Source organism: Macaca mulatta, chromosome 13 (genome assembly GCF_049350105.2).
Source record: "Macaca mulatta isolate MMU2019108-1 chromosome 13, T2T-MMU8v2.0, whole genome shotgun sequence".
NCBI lineage: Eukaryota > Metazoa > Chordata > Mammalia > Primates > Cercopithecidae > Macaca > Macaca mulatta.
In genome coordinates this window covers 55,409,335-55,426,215 of record NC_133418.1, presented here as the reverse complement: position 1 = coordinate 55,426,215, position 16,881 = coordinate 55,409,335, and the positions used below count along the sequence as shown (strand labels likewise).

The 16,881-nt window shown below is 40.5% G+C and overlaps 1 protein-coding gene across 5 annotated transcripts in view; it reads right to left on the bottom strand.

Annotated features, from left to right (window-relative positions):
* The window catches only part of GFPT1 (glutamine--fructose-6-phosphate transaminase 1), a 65,012-nt gene that overhangs the window by 15,522 nt on the left and 32,609 nt on the right, over window positions 1-16,881 (bottom strand). For 4 of the 5 annotated variants that reach the window (XM_015112469.3, XM_077958226.1, XM_077958227.1 and 1 more), the window contains 5 exon segments: window positions 14,859-14,938; window positions 9,817-9,922; window positions 7,644-7,807; window positions 5,363-5,458; window positions 1,603-1,700 (listed from right to left, as the gene is read on the bottom strand). In XM_015112469.3, the coding sequence (XP_014967955.3) occupies window positions 1,603-1,700; window positions 5,363-5,458; window positions 7,644-7,807; window positions 9,817-9,922; window positions 14,859-14,938 (544 nt within the window). 5 annotated transcript variants of the gene reach the window in all.

The window sequence follows — 16,881 nt, the reverse complement described above, 5'->3', positions numbered from 1 at the left end:
CTACTCAAGGTCATGGCCAAAGTCTGATTTTTCACAAACAAATTTTGCAACCTCTGGCATAAATGGGTTAAGAATGATTAGAGTGTAGTCAGTTATTATTCAGGACACAGAGAGATACTAAAAAAAAAAACATGCAAATGTGTCATGAAACAACAACAAAAATGTAAAACAGGATAAAATAAATGGTACTATTTTGTCTGATAAACCACAGGGGGATTTCTAATGTTTGTTAACTATAGTAGTCTTGGTATCCACAAAACAACAAAAAATCTTAGAGAATGCTAACAGAGCATATAACTGCTGCCCCAAAATTGTCTTAGCATTAGATGAAGCATTTAATTAAATTTGCTATTTCTGAATAGAGGGCTCATTCAGTAATAGATCTAAGCCACCAGTAACGTGTTTACGTCTTTCTTCCTCCCGTGTTCAAAATATTTTTTTTTTTTGAGACAGGGCCTGGTTTTGTCCCCCAGGTTGGAGTGCAGCAGAGCAATCTAGGCTCACAGCCTCAACTTCTCGACTCAAGCGATCCTCCTGCCTCAGCCTCCCAAGTAGCTAGGAGTACAGGGAGTTGCCACCACACCCCGGTAATCTTTTTTTTTTTTTTGGTAGAGACAGGGTCTCGCTATGTTACCCAGGCTCAAACTCCTGGTGTCAAGTAATCCTCCCACTTTGCCCTTCCAAAGCACTGGGATTATAGGTGTGAGCCACTGCACCTGGACAAAACAATCACTTTTTCAGACCTCTACCCTTCAATATTACATAGACTTTCTGTTTAGGACCATATAATTTTAGGGGAGGAGGGGAGGAGGTATATGGTGTAGTCTTTGAAAAGAGCAAAGTTTGTTGAGATGCAAGGGCAGGTGACCGGATAGTTTCACTCACTGCTTAAATAAATGGCTCCTAATAAATATTTATGACTCAGCAAATAAAAAAATTATGTCGTGAACTTTGGAAATCAATCCTAAAAGCAGAAATTGAATGTAAAGGCCTTCTGTTTATAAGAGTTGACATCAGCAGCACGTAAACTCTCTCCTTCTAAGGAAACTACATGTGGAAATACCCTCATATACCTATGCTTCTGCACTGACCATACACGTTTTTGATACTGAATTTCAGCTTCTAAAAGAACAATTTAAAGAATAAAATCTGATTAAAAAAAAAAAAAGGCAGACTGCCTTTCTTTGCAGTAATGTGCCCACAAAGTAAAACTGCATTGAGGTTTACACATGATATAGGCCATCTGTCTAGGGCAAGTGAACAACGCTAAGCAAAACCCAATGACTGCTCTTATATATATAGGCAAGCTCCCTAGGCTACAAGTCTAGGACAGCACGGAAAACTTTTCCCGTCTTGGCCTTTCATGAAGTCTGTTGCAGAAGGTCTATCTGTGTATCTAGGGACCTTTTCTACAGATCTTCCATTGATAAATAATTCCAAGCAGCTGGTAAATTTCTCCCCTTACCTTCTGTTTTTATCACAAAAGTGAAAAGATAACACATTAACAAACGATAGTTTTACATAGTATGTTATTAGAGCTACTACTTGGTCTATAGATATTCTCTAATATTCAACATAATTAAAACTTTAAAAAGCACTTACTGCTACACCAGCATGGTAACTTGTGCCACAAGCAATAAGAATCAAACGCCGGCATCTCTGGATCTCCTTTATGTGATCCTTCAAACCACCCAAATTCACTGAAATAAAAGTTTGTGTATATAATTATTTAGCAAAGAACCATGTGAACTAGGCAATCGCATTTTATGAGTATCCACTGCCAATATGATAAAGAATACGGCTGTTTTAAAGAATATTCCTCTTGGAAAGCACAGTTCTCTGTAATTTTGAAAAGTAAATTAAATAAGTCACAACTTAACTGGGCCCCCCAAACTTGTAACTGACCTTACTCACCTCTCTACATCCCCACACAATTACAGTATTTATTACATTCTACCTTAGTCAGTCATTTTTACGTTCTTCTCTTTGAAAGTTATCTTAAAGGCAAAAGTAGAGGGACACAGAAAACAGACCATTAGATGTTGAGGGCTGGAGCTGGAGGAGGCGTTGACAACAATAGGGTGCCAGGAAATTTTCGGAGTGACAGAACTGTTCTACATCTTGACTTTGTAGAGGTTATAATTATGACTATGTTGTAGAGGTTTGTCAAACTTAAGAGTTATATACTAGGAATGATGAATTTTATTATATCTAATTATGTCTCAATAAACCTGTCTGGGAAAAACATGATCTCAGTTACGTTTATTTCCCCTCTGGTGCCCAGAAAGGTGCTCTGTAGAGTAACATAAACCCACTCTCTCTCAGTCTTTGCCATCCTCATTCCCCTAATGCTTCAGTCAAAATGCTTGATTGTTCTGATCCCTCCACATTTATCTTCAAACCTAACATCTCTCCCTGGACAACAGCAATATTCTCCAATTCTCTCTTCTGTTCTCCACCTCCTGGAGTCTGCTCTCCATATGCTACCAGAAGGATCTTTTACAGTGATCCTTTAAAAACATAAAGACCCTCCAATGAAGTCTGTCCTCTTTTTCGTTTTCAGTTTCTATAGCTATTTATATGTTGTTCTCCATGTGTCTTGTCCAGAAATCCTTCCACACAGGCTAGTTTTCTAGCTGTGAGAAATTCCCATTCAACATTCATTCAACTGCTCAACTAAAATTCCCTAAGCACCCTCCAAGTAAATACAGTGGTCAAGGCACTGAGAGCTTCTGGACTCAAACAGTTCCAAATCTGGCTGAGGAGAATGACAGGTACCTCCTCGTGGGCCTCATCCTGCTGCTCTCTCTGAACCATTTTCAGTCTGTCTACTCTGCCCCTGCTCTCTTCAACTCCCCTCCTTTTTTTTTTTTTTTTTTTTTGAGACAGAGTCTTGCTCTGTAGCCCAGGCTGGAGTGCAGTGGTGCAGTATCGGCTCACTGCAACCTCCGCTTCCCAAGTTCAAGCGATTCTCCAGCCTCGGCCTCCTTAGTAGCTGGGATTACAGGCGCAAGCCACCATGCCCAGCTCATTTTTTTCTATTTTTAGTAGAGAGGGTTTCACCATGTTGGGTAGGCTGGTCTCGGACTCCCGACCTTGTGATCCACCCACCTTGGCCTACCAAAGTGCTGGGATTACAGGTGTCAGCCACCGTGCCCAGCCAGCCCATCTTCTTTTTTATCTTAGTTATACTATAAAACCAAGGTACGTGTTTTACTTTTTATCTTTTGAATAATTATATGTTCTCCTTTTTGAATTTCAATAATGAAAGAAGGTATGTTTCTCTATTTTTAAAAATTAGCAAGTAGGAAACAAAACCAAACAAAATAAAAAGTATTACTAGCTTCCCAAATAATTTATAATCAAATCCGAACTACTTACTTTGGCCTTCAAGTCCCATACGACCTGTCTCCTGCTTACTCTGACCTAATACCCTAGCACATCCCCTCTCACTCAGGCCACACCAGCCAGACTGGCCTTTTCTTGCTGTTCCTGCACTAGACCAAGCCTGTTTGCGTACCTCTGCCTACAGTGTTTTCCACAGACCTTGGCATTAATTACAAATGTCTGGGAAGAAAGGAAACAACAGTAAAGGGCTTGATCAGGGTCAATCAAAGGCAAAGACTCAACATAAAAGCAAAGAAAAAAAAAAAAAAAGGCAGACCAACTACCAGAAAGACCTGTACTGCAGATGATGACAAAGAATGACATGGATATAAGCCAGTGAGATTAGCTGGCCACAGTGTTTCCTTAATATTAGTCCTAGAAATTTCTGGTGGCTAAGGAGAGTTGGGATAGTTCTGAAAGGAGCTGTCCAAAGCTCTAAATTTGATGCTTTTGAGAAAAGCCTGATCCCTGTTGAGATGAGGTAGGCCATCACTACAGGCAAAAGAAAGAATGCCTGATGGACAGGGGAGGGGATGGAGAGCACTTAGAACAATGTATACATGGGAACTAGTTTGGTTCAATAAATGACTAACAATGTGACCTTTGGCAAACTGAAAGCCTCAATCTCCTCATCCTAACAACAAAAAAGATGACAGCTATCCTGTTTTATTATAGAACTTTTATGTACATAATACAGATATAAGCACTCTTTATGTATTTATTTATTTTTTGAGACAGGTCTTTCAACCAGGCTGCAGTGCAGTGCTGGAGTCAGAGCTCACTGCAGCCTCAATCTACAGGGCTCAAGCAATCCTCCCACCTCAGGCTCTTCAGTAGCCAGGGCTATAGGCACCCACCACCACACCCAGCTAATTTTTTAAAAAATTTTTAGTAAAAACGAGGTCAGGCTGCTCTAGAACTCCTAAGCTCAAGCAATCCTCCCGCTTTGAGTGCCCAAAGTGCTGGGATTACAGGCATGAGCCACTGCATCCAGCCAAAAGTACTTTTTAAAACCGTGAACTTCCCAAAGTTTGTCTCATTTTCTCATTTTCTTCCCCTATAAATCTTTTTCCTGGCCTCATTTCCATAAGTACCATAAAAGAATTTACTGCTGTTCTCCCAGTTCCTCTAGCTCAACCATCTTCAACAACCCTCTCTGTCTACAGAGGCAGATACGATTCCTCTGGTGGTGGATGCCTGTAATCCCAGCTACTTGGGAGGCTGAGGCAGGAGAATCGCTTGAACCCGGGAGGTGACAGCTGTGGTGAGCCAAGATGGCACCACTGCACTCCAGCCTGGGCAACAATAGCGAAACTCCATCCTAAAAAAAAAAAAAAAAAAAAGGTGTTGTACTCTCACCTTTACCTTAAAAATGCAGGAGGGTACAGGATATCCAAAGGCATCATGCAAACACCTGAAAGACCTCTGGGGAAGTTCACACTTTTACTTACTTATACACTCAGAAAGGAAACCTAGACTAGGCAGATACATGTAAGCTGCCCAGCAACGGGATCAGGTCTCATTCTTCTTAGAATTCACAGTACCAAGGACAGTCCCTGGTACACAATGGGTGATCTATACATAAAATTTACCATTTTAACTATTTTTAAATGTACAATTCAGTGGCATTAAGCACATTCACATTATTGTGCAACCATCACTACAATCCATCTCTGTAATTTCATCATCCCACAACTGAAACTCTGTACCCTTTAAATAGTAACTCCCCATTTCCCCTCCCCACAGCCCCTGGTAACCATTAATCTACTTTCTGTTTCTGAGAATCTGACTATTCTAGATATCTCATATAGGTAGAATAATACACTAAAGAACTTTTTCCAAGATGGCTGGGCTCCACTGACGGCTGACAGCTGTAGCTGTTCTACATGGCTATTAAGGGCAATGAACTTTCAGGTTGTTAATGGCACCTCCTACAAGAGACACTGAAATAATAAAATAATTCATATGTAATTACCAGTATAGTCATCAAAGTTGACTCTTCCTCTCATTGTGTTCACGACAGACTCTGGCTGCTCAAATATTTCCTTCTGCATAAATGAACTGAAGTTGCCTACAGTAAGAGAAATCACATAATTAGAACAAAAACAAATCAAAGAATAAGAAAAGATTTGTAAACAACCGAAAGTCCCCCTCCTTTAATAAAATCTTGGTAAATAAAATATAACAAAAGGTCATGCAATAGAGAAACTTATTTATACATGACTGCCTAAAAGATTGGGTGAATATATTTTACTCTATGTGGAAAAAAGTAAGAGTACAGTCACTTTTAATTAACTTCATACTTGAAATGTGCAGTTAAAACAAAACAAGTGAAAGAGACAAGCCTTTTTTTTTGAGACGGAGTCTCGCTCTGTCACCCAGGCTGAAGTGGAGTGGCGCAATCTAGGCTCACTGCAATCTCTGCTTCCTGGATTCAACTGATTCCCCTGCCTCAGCCTCCTGAGTAACTGGGACTATAGGCGCGTGTCATTACGCCAGGCTGATTTTTTGTATTTTTAGTAGAGACAGGGTTTCACCATACTGACCAGGCTGGTCTTGAACTCCTGACCTCATGATCCGCCCACCTCAGCCTCCCAAAGTGCTGGGATTACAGGCGTGAGCCACCGCACCAGGTCAAATGAGACAAGCTTTAAGTTTTGGAGTATAACCTACATTCAAACTGCGGTTCTATCCTTTACTATCTAAGCTGGGGAAATTATTAATCTATAAAATAAGAGACCAGTTACTTCACAGTATGGATTGCAGTATGGATTAATAAAGCAAGAAATCTGACATATATGTAGAGTCATGCAATAAATGTTATTTCTTATTTTTACTTTTTTTTTTGAGACAGGGTCTCACTCTGTCACCCAGACTGAAGTGAAGTGGCAAGATCACCGCTCACTGCAGCCTCAATCTCCCGGGCTCAAGTAATCCTCACACCTCAGCCACCTTAGTAGCTGGGACCACAGGCACACACTATCATGCCCGGCTCATGGTTTTGTTTTGTTTTGTTTTGTTTGAGACAGAGTCTCACTCTGTCACCCAGGCTGGAGTGCAGTGGCACAATCTCACCTCACTGCAACCTCTGCCTCCCAGGTTCAAAAGATTCTCCCACCTCAGGCTCCCCAGTTGCTGGGACTACAGGTACGTGTCACCATGATCATAATTTTTTTTGTATTTTCAGTTGAAACAGGGTTTTGCTATGTTGCTGAGGCTGGTCTTGAACTCCTGAGTTCAGGCAATCTGCCTGCTTCGGCCTCCCAAAGTACTAGGATTACAGGTATGAGCCACTGCACCCGACCTTTTTTTTTTTTAATTTTTAGTAGACAGGATCTCACTATGTTGCCCAGGCTGGTCTCAAACTCCTGAGCTCAAGTGATCCTCCTACCTTGGCCTCCCTAAGAGTTGAGATAACAGGCATCAGCCACTGTGCCTGGCCAATGTTAGTTTCTATTCCTACCACAATCCCATCAGTATAATAATAATTATAATACTTAACAGAAGCAAATATTACATACGACTAAGTGTGTCAGACACTGTTTTAAGGACTTTATATATAGTAGCTTCTTTTTTTTTTGAGACAGAGTTTCGCCCTTGTTGCCCAGGCTGGAGCACAATGGCGCAATCTCGGCTCACTGAAACCTCTGCCTCCGGGGTTTCAGCCATTCTCCTGCCTCAGCCTCCCGAGTAGCTGGGATTACAGGCATGTGCCACCACACCCGGCTAATTTTGTATTTTTTAGTAGAGTTGGGGTTTCTCCAAGTTGGCAAGGCCAGACTGGTCTAGAACTCCCCACCTCAGGTGATCCGCCCACCTCGGCCTCCCAAAGTGCTAAGATTACAGGTGTGAGCCACTGCACCCAGCCATATAGTAGCTTCTTAATCCTCAAAACAACCTTAATGAGTTAGGCTCTATTATCCTCATGTTATATATAAGAAAACTAAAGCACAAAGAGAATAAAAAGGAACAGAACATGAACTATATTTATGTTTATAAAGTATCTTTAAAGTATCAAGTGTTAATAATCTTTTTTATAATGTTAGAAACAAATCATTAATTAGTTTGAAGATGATTGTAAAAACAGCAGATAATTTCTCTAAAGAATCATCCCTTTTCCTAGGGTTGTCCTTTGCCTAATCATGTGGAAGATTCCACTCACACCATTCATTACTAGATTCAATATGCTAGGAAAAGAAGTAGAATATATTCTTTCCATTAAGGACAGCAAGCTATAACATGACAAAAACTTTTACCCTTCATGATCTGCTGGAGTTCCATCTGGAGTGTTTGCACAGCTCGTCCAGGGTGATCTCCTGCAGTTCGTTTAATTCGATGGATAGAAAGACGTCCATCCACTACTGCTGCAACATCATCATCTTCTAGAAAGATGACGCGATTGGTGTGTTCTATGACAGCACTATAACATTTTCAAGGAGATATTACAATCAATAACCAAGGATCATTTCTATAAATGAAACTATCATTTGGATACAAGAACCAAATTTCAATATAAACTCTATCACTCTGCAGTATCTCGGAGAATTTTCTGGTTACTAATGCCATCCCCTACAGGAAAGTATGGGGAAGGTGGTCATTGTGGACAAAAAATAAAAGGATCTCTGCATAGTAACCTAAACCAAATAGATTAGACCAGAAAGCATGGTTGTTTCCTCCTCATTCTATCCACTACCAAGTCCTGAAATTTTAACTTCCAAATACTCTCAAAGCTTCTATATCTACCACCAGACAAATTCAAGCTCCCATCAGTTCTTTGGCTGGACTACTGCAGCAATCTCCCAATTAGTCCACCCACTTTGTCTCTGATCTCTCTCCATCCATTCTCCATTTCTGCCAAAACTGATATCAAAGGCAACAACTCCAATGAAGATTTCTCCTTCACTCAACAAACCATTTGACAGCTTCCCTTTGGCTCTTAGAAAGACAACAAACTGGCCGAGACAGGCAGATCACGAGGTCAGGAGATCGAGACCATCCTGGCTAACACGGTGAAACCCCGCTTCTACTAAAAAATACAAAAAACTAGTCGGGCGAGGTGGCGGGCGCCCGTAGTCCCAGCTACTCGGGAGGCTGAGGCAGGAGAATGGCGTAAACACGGGAGGTGGAGCTTGCAGTGAGCTGAGATCCGGCCACTGCACTCCAGCCTGGGCGACAGAGCAAGACTCTGTCTCAAAAAAAAAAAAAAAGAAAGACAATAAAGTGCCTTACTGTAACCCCTATACCTCCTTCTCCAGCTTCATCTTCCACCAAGCTTCCTCTCACTCTCTCTATTCCAGCCACACTCATAGCCATCCTAAACTCTCACAGGCTGAGCCATTTGCAAAAAATGAATGTTCCTCCTTCTACCTCTTAACCTAATTAACTCCTAATCTCTCCTTAACTCTCGGTTCAAACATCGTTTCCTTAAAGAAATTTACCCACCAAGGGTAAATCACCCTGTTACTAGCATTCTGCAGCTCTTGTCACAGTTGGAATTCTACACTTGTGTGATCATTGTTTAAAATTTGCCTCCTCACTAAGGAAGAGCTTCTAAGGACAAGTAATATTTTTATTTTTACTCACCATTATCTCCTGAGGTTAGCATATGGCTTCACTCAGAGTGTTCAATATGAATGTATACATGAATGAGAAAAGGCTGATATGTTTCTGTAATTCCAGTGTATTTAAGCTGTAACTGTCAACTGTGTAATCTTACACATCTTAGCCCTGACTACACACCTTACACATCTGTAAAAATATTAAAGAGTAAAGCTTGTTTTCCCACTGAGATAATACATTCCCTGATGCCCTAAATGGCATTATTTTCTCATTTTTATTATATTCTGTTATTTTCAGGTATAGTGAATGACTCAAATACTTGTTTGCAATTTGGGTGATTTTATTTTATCCTCATTACTATTTCATTTATAAATGCATTTAAACATCCCCCTGCATTTTCTCTCAAAATGTCTTAGTCTACTACTATCCCTTTATAAAAGTGATTATGCTGCAAATTAATTCCAAATGTAAAATATGAGTATCTACATTACACTAAAACTACAATAGTTTAGCAACTATGCTATAACAATTGGGATACTAACTAAGCCATTTTACTCTTCAATCTAGAATCTCCTCCCTTCAAAACCTAGATAAGGCTCCTGAAATAAGAAGGAAAAAAATGTAAGAGTTCTAAAATAAATACACTGGAAAAAGTCTCAAGGAGTATATGTGTTCTTGGTAAACTGACCTACACTCTTTGAAATGACAGAAAAAGTGTCCTTATAGCCCCATCTCCAAAATGGTCACCTATATTTCTTTAATTAAAATAGTTGCCTCATAGAGCACAACTAGACTGATACACAATGACTTCTTGGTTTCCTGTAGAATGAGAAGTTTTACTAAAAATGTCTTTGAATCAACTAAGCTCACCTTGCATCAGAAGCAAAGTAATACTCGACTGCTTTTTCCTCCACCGGGAAAAGGCAGGTTGTGCTGTCCACACGAGAGAGATTGCAGCTTCCTTTCTTGTCTTTGCCTAAAGCATATAGTTAACATGAATTGGCAAACATGTAGAAAATCACGTACAATGTAGAAATATGCATAATTTTCTACAAAATCAAGAAAAAAATCATAGCAACACAAAACAATTTCAGCAAATTTAAAAAGCCAAGTAGGTCACCTCATTTCCATGCAATAAGCCAGTAAGAACAGACAAAAAGTGTACAGTGAAGTAGCAACTATCAAAGAGTGCGTGGCAGGTAAAAGTGCTACATTATATGTTTTTTTAATATAATATTTCTTTTCCAGGTAAAAGGCAAGTAATTCCTTAATATTAGCTGTTTTTTTTCATCAAAAGTGTGTATAATTTTAGCTTTATACAAAACCTGATGATCTTAACACATAAGTTTGTGTACCTATAATTATCACAAAATTACATTTAAAATATCAAAATTGTGCAAGGAAAAATAAAATGAATACAGTGGCTCATGCCTGTAATCCTAGCACTTTGGAAGGCCAAGGCAGGAGGATCACTTGAGGTCAGGAGTTCGAGACCAGCCTGGCCAACATGGTGAAACCCCGTCTCTACTAAAAACACAAAAATTAGCCAGACATAGTGGCAGGCGCCTATAATCCCAGCTACTTGGGAGGCTGAGGCAGGAGAATCACTTGAACTCAGGAAGCGGAGGCTGCACTGAGCCAAGACCACACGCCATTGCATTCCAGCCTGAGCAACAGAGTAAAAACTCTCTCAAAAAAAAAAAAAAAAAAGAAGAAGAAAAAGAAAATGAAGGCTAGTGGCAAATTAATTTTATTATTTCATAACAAAACCTCACTAGATTTTAGCAGCAAGTCAGCATAACAAATCAAGTTGCAGTCTACACTAATTCTGATTTTAAAACAAAACAGATGCATATCACTCTCTAATCATGGTATATCATATGTGGCACCCACTGTCAGGGACAAAATTTATAAACCAAGAAACTCTCCCTTCTTTAACTTGGGTTTTCTCTTTTTTTTTTTTTTTTTGAGACGGAGTCTTGCTCTGTCGCCCAGGCTGGAGTGCAGTGGCCGGATCTCAGCTCACTGCAAGCTCTGCCTCCCGGGTTTACGCCATTCTCCTGCCTCGGCCTCCCGAGTAGCTGGGACTACAGGCGCCCGCCACCTCGCCCGGCTAGTTTTTTTGTATTTTTTAGTAGAGACGGGGTTTCACCGTGTTCGCCAGGATGGTCTCGATCTCCTGACCTCGTGATCCGCCCGTCTCGGCCTCCCAAAGTGCTGGGATTACAGGCTTGAGCCACCGCGCCCGGCCTAACTTGGGTTTTCTTATACTTCCTTTAAGTCAGGATAAAGTAGGGTCTTTTTGCAAAGCTAATATCCTTTTAATTCTTGTATTTCAGATTTATGACATCTCTACTTAATTTGTCAAGACATTAATTTTTTTCATCAAGACTGGAATACTAAAGTTTTATAAACTGGCCTAATATAGGAAAAAAATCTATTAGTTGAAGACTACATAAACGTCCTAGAGACAAAAATGCACCTTTCTCCAAGGCCAGGACATAACAGAACTATGGACACAACAGCCAGAGAATATCACAAGTATACTTATAAAAACTGCTACTTTACCTATCCTCTTAAAATGTACATATAAAGCAGACTTGATAATAATTATTAGAAATGTACATTCAAATGTGCTAATTATCCTGAGTTGATCATTATACATTGTACACATGTATTGAAATATACACCAAATATATAATTATATATTAAAAACAATAAAAGTCAAAAAAAGCATATTCAAAGTTTTCCACCATCTGTGATTATGTTTTAGTGATGAAAACAAGCTAACTTTTCCCATTCATATTTAACAGCAAAGATGCCAAACTTTGAAAAATAAGTATAAGATGACATCCAAGAAAAAGTAACATTATAGAAAAATAACATAATAGTGTTTGCCAGGGGCTGGGAATGGGACAAGGGTTGATGACAGAGGGAAAGTTGAGGGAACTTATTGAGTCATGAAATTGTTCTGTATCTTGATTGTGTTGGTAGTTATGCAACTTCACATCTGACAAAACTCGTGAAACTACATGAAAAAGAGTAAATATCACTGTATGTTAAAAAACAGAGGCCAGGCTCTGTTTTCTATTTTAAAAAACAGAGGCTGAGCCTGGCAGATCATTTGAGGTCAGGAGTTCAAGACCAGCCGGGCCAACATGGTGAAACCTCGTCTCCACTAAAAACACAAAAAATGAGCCGAGAGTGGTGGAGCGCGCGTGTAGTCCCAGCTATTCCAGAGTCTGAGGTGGGAGAATTACTTAAACCTGGGAGGTAGAGGTTGCAGTGAGGTGAGATTGTGCCATTGCACTCCAGCCTGGGTGACAGAGCAAGACTTCGTCTCAAAAACAAAAACAAAAAAGTGAATTTAAAAACACATAAAAAGAGAGCTCAGCATTTTAAAAAAATAAATGTGGCCAGGTGTGGTGGCTCACGCCTGTAATCCCAGCACTTTGGGAGGCCAAGGCGGGAGGATCATGAGGTCAGGAGTTCAAGACCAGCCTAACCAATATAGTGAAACCCGGTCTCTACTAAAAATAGAAAAATGTGCCGGGTATGGTGGCACATGCCTGTAATCCCAGCTACTCAGGAGGCTGAGGCAGGAGAATCGCTCAAACCCGGGAGGCCCAGGTTGCAGTGAGTCGAGATCACACCACTGCACTCCAGCCTGGGCGACAGAGCGAGACTCCGTCTCAAAAAAAAAAAAACAAAAAACGACCTTTGCTTATAAAATGTCCTGCGAGGCTTGAGTTTCACTGTGTTTTTTCTCCAAATACTGATAACTTCATTCTTCAAATAACAAAGTATATTTAATTAAAATATGTTTAAAAATTTGAGTCTGGGCACAGCGGCTCACGCCTGTAATCCCAACACTATTTGAGAGGCCAAGGTGGGCGGATCACCTGAGGTCAGGAGTTCGAGACCAGCCTGACCAAAATGACGAAACCCCGTCTCTACTAAAACTACAAAAGTTAGCTGGGCATGGTGGTGTGCACTGGTAGTTCCAGCTACTCTGCAGGCTGAGGCACAAGAATCACGTGCACCCGGGAGGCGGAGGTTGCAGTGAGCCAAAATCACGCCACTGCACTCCAGCCAGGGCAACAGAGCAAGACTGTTTCAAAAACTAAATAAATAAGGTCAAAAAATTTGAGATATCAATGTCTGTTTAAATGAAAAGAACACCTCTGGGCTAGGCACAGTGGCTCTCAGCACAGGCTCTCTAGGCACCTGTGATCTCAGCACTTTGGGAAGCTGAGGCGGGTGGATCACTTGACTCCAGGAGTTTAAGAGCAGCCTGGGCAATATAGCAAGACTCCAATTGTACAAAAAATTTACAGTTAGCTGGGAGCCAGGCACAATGGCTCATTTCTGTAATCTCTGTAATTTGGGAGGTTGAGGTAGGAGGATCCCTTGAGCCCAGGAGTTTGAGACCAGCCTGGCCAACAGAGCGAGACTTCCCCTTTACAAATAAAAAAATTGGCTGGGGGTGGTGGCACATGCCTGTGGTCTCACCTACTTAAGAGGCTGAGGGGGAAGAATCACTTGAGCCCAGGCAGCCAAGGCTGCAGTGAGCCATGACTAAGCCATTGCACTCCAGCCTAGCTGAGAGAGCAAAATCCTGCCTAAAAATAAGAATTAACTGGGTGTTAGCCAGACGTGGTGGCTCACGCCTGCAATCCCAGCACTTTGGGAGGCCAAGGCGGGCGGATCACGAGGTCAGGAGAATGAGATCATCCTGGCTAATATGGTGAAACCCCGTCTCTACTAAAAATACAAAAAAAAATTAGCCAGGCGTGGTGGTGGGCGTCTGTAGTCCCAGCTACTCAGGAGGCTGAGGCAGGAGAATGGTGAACCCAGGAGGCAGAGCTTGCAGTGAGCCGAGATCACGCCACTGCACTCCAGCCTGGGCGACAGAGCAAGACTCCGTCTCAAAAAAAAAAAAAAAAAAAAAAGAATTAGCTAGGCGTGATGGCACACACTTGTAGTCCTAGCTATTTGAGAGACTGAGGCAGGAGGATCGCCTGAGCCCAAGAGTTTGAAATTGCAGTGAGGTATGACCACACCACTGCACTGCACTCCAGTCTGGGCAACAGAGCAAGACCCTGTCTCCTCCCGCCATGCTATTTAAAAAGTAATATGGAAAGTTACATCAAAGTAAATAAATAAGAAAAACAAAAAATAAACTTTACACATAGACAACAAAAGAACAATCACTACAAATTCAAATAAAGCCAATCAAGATAGCAAATGTAAATCCAACAGTAATATGTCATGCATAAAATAAAGACCATTTAAACATATTTCAGTTAAAAGTTAGGCTAAATGATTCAAATAACTACCACTTAGTTAATCTATAATAACCTAGCACACAATGCTCTTCTCCTAATCCAAGCATATATCCTACATGATTTTAAAACAAAGGAAAAAATAATTTACAATTTCAACTATTTTCTCAAATTTCAGAAATTTTAATGAAATTATTAAAAGCACTTTCTAAATGCCAAAAGCAGACACGCAAAATATACTCCGCAAATTAGAAAAATGTCAAAATATGCTTCCCCATAAAATAAGCACATTTTTAGAGGCCCAGCACATTCATTCACTTGAAGAACAAAAGAATTAGTAAAGAATAAACAAAAGAGGATAAGATCCTCCCCATCCATGCAGAATGCATTTCCCACCTCTTTCTCCCTGTGATCCCCACCGTGTGAATTTTGATCCAATCTGAGTCCTAGCTAAGGATACACAACAGAAAAAAAATTCTAATCATCAGAGAACTCACGAAACCAAATCTTTTTCATGTCTAGACAGAACTATATATACACATGCATCTGACCAAAGGGGCATTTATTCCAACTTAAGGAAAATAATTCTTCATATCTACTGCACTCCATTTGTAGAGGTAATTTTACCTGTTCTGTAGAGTATAGGAATGTGATCAGTAGAAAGTTTATGTTCACTCCGTACAGCAATCAACAGAGGGCTACCTCGCCTGTAAATTGCAAGAACAGTTAGAATTAAATCATTTTTATAAATAATGGACTAATGATATAAAATGTAATGGCCAATACTCTTCAAATGTTTAAATTCTCCCCCCAAGCTCAACTTCAGATATAAGAAAGAACTAGATAAAAAGAATTTTTAAAAAAAATTCTGCATTGGGCCAGGTGCAATGGCTCACACCTGTAATCCCAGCACTTCAGGAGGCTTAGGCAGGCAGATCACTTGAGTCCCAAGAGTTCAAGACCACTCTGGGAAACATGGCAAAACCCCATCTCCAAATTAGCCAAGTGTGATGGCACGTGCCTATAGTCTCAGGTACTTAGGAGGCTGAGTAAGGAGGACTGCTTGAGCCTGGGAGGTGGAGGTTGCAGTGAGCCAAGATCACACCACTGCACTCCAGCCTGGGTGACAGAACAAGATCCTATATCCAAGAAAAAAAAAACCAAATTCTGCATCAGGGGTCAGCAAACTGACCTGCAGTCCCAGGGTTATTTATTTTTATAAATAAAGGGTTTTTATTTGTTTGTTTGTTTTTTGAGAACGGCCTTGCTGTCTCCCAGGCTGGAGTGCAGCGGCGCAATCACAGCTCACTGCAGCCTTGACCTCCTGGCCTGAAGTGATTCCCTTGCCTCAGCCTCTGAAGTAGCTGGGACTACAGACATGCACCACCACACCCAGCTAAATTTTTTATTTTTTATAGAGACAGGGTTTTGTCATGTTGCCCAGGCTGGTCTGGAACTCCTGGGGTCAAGCAATCCACCCACCTCAGCCTCCCAAAGTGCTAGAATTACAGGCATGAGTCACCACACCCAGCCTAATACGGGTTTTTTTTTTTCTTTTAATTTTTAAAATTATTTCTTTTTTTAATTGACAAATAAAAATTGTACTAAACACAGTTATTTTGGAACATAACCATGCCCATTCTTTTACTTATTTTCTGTAGCCGCTTTCACACTACAACTGCAAAGCTGAGTAGTTGCTACAGAGGCTACATGGTCCAGAAAGCCTAAAATAGTTACTATCTGGTCCACTCCAAAAAAGTTTGCCAACACCTGTTCTGTAACAAGGTATTTTAATTTTTTTCCTTTGTAATGTTAAATGGAACATTCCTTTCAATTGTGCACAGAATGCCAATATATGAACATGTAGCACCTTCTCCTTAGTCACCCTGTTTTCAGATTAAAAATATCTCTCTCTTACCATATCTTAGGGCACCTCACTTAGGACTTCAGGATCAGGCCTAAATATCCTATTAAGAAGCAATGATGGTACAATTATCTAGGAATCTGTCTAGAATACATGTTTCAAAAAATACAGAGAAAGCTAACATTTTAACTTTATTAGATAATGTTCAATATCCAAATTCACAAAGTAACCTTGGTGCGCCCAACAAAGACAAAAGGCCAATTAAATGCCAAAATGTATTTTTTCTTTTTTTTTTTTTATTTTTTCAGACAGTCTCGCTCTGTAGGCCACAGTGGAGTGCAATGGCACAACGTTGGCTCACTGAAACCTCTTGCCTCCTGGGTTCAAGCGATTCTCCTGCCTCAGCCTCCCGAGTAGCTGAGATTACAGGCATGTGCTACCACACCCAGCTAATTTTTGTACTCTTAGTAGAGACAGGGTTTCGCCATGTTGGCCTGGCTGGTCTCAAACTCCTGACCTCAGATGATCCACCTGCCTTGACCTCCCATAATGCTAGGATTACATGTCTGAGCCACAGCGCCCGGCCTGTATTTGCTTTCTTAAGGGATTCTGTTAAATGGAAGAGTGGTAAAACAACAGACAAGAAGCAGCATGTGAAAATATGCTCACATGAATATATCTAATAAAGGGCAGAGCCTTTATAATAAAGGGTCATGTATAGTCTACGAAGAATAAACATGTAACTCAAATATGTTGAAATACATTAGTCATTGTTAGAGGTGTACG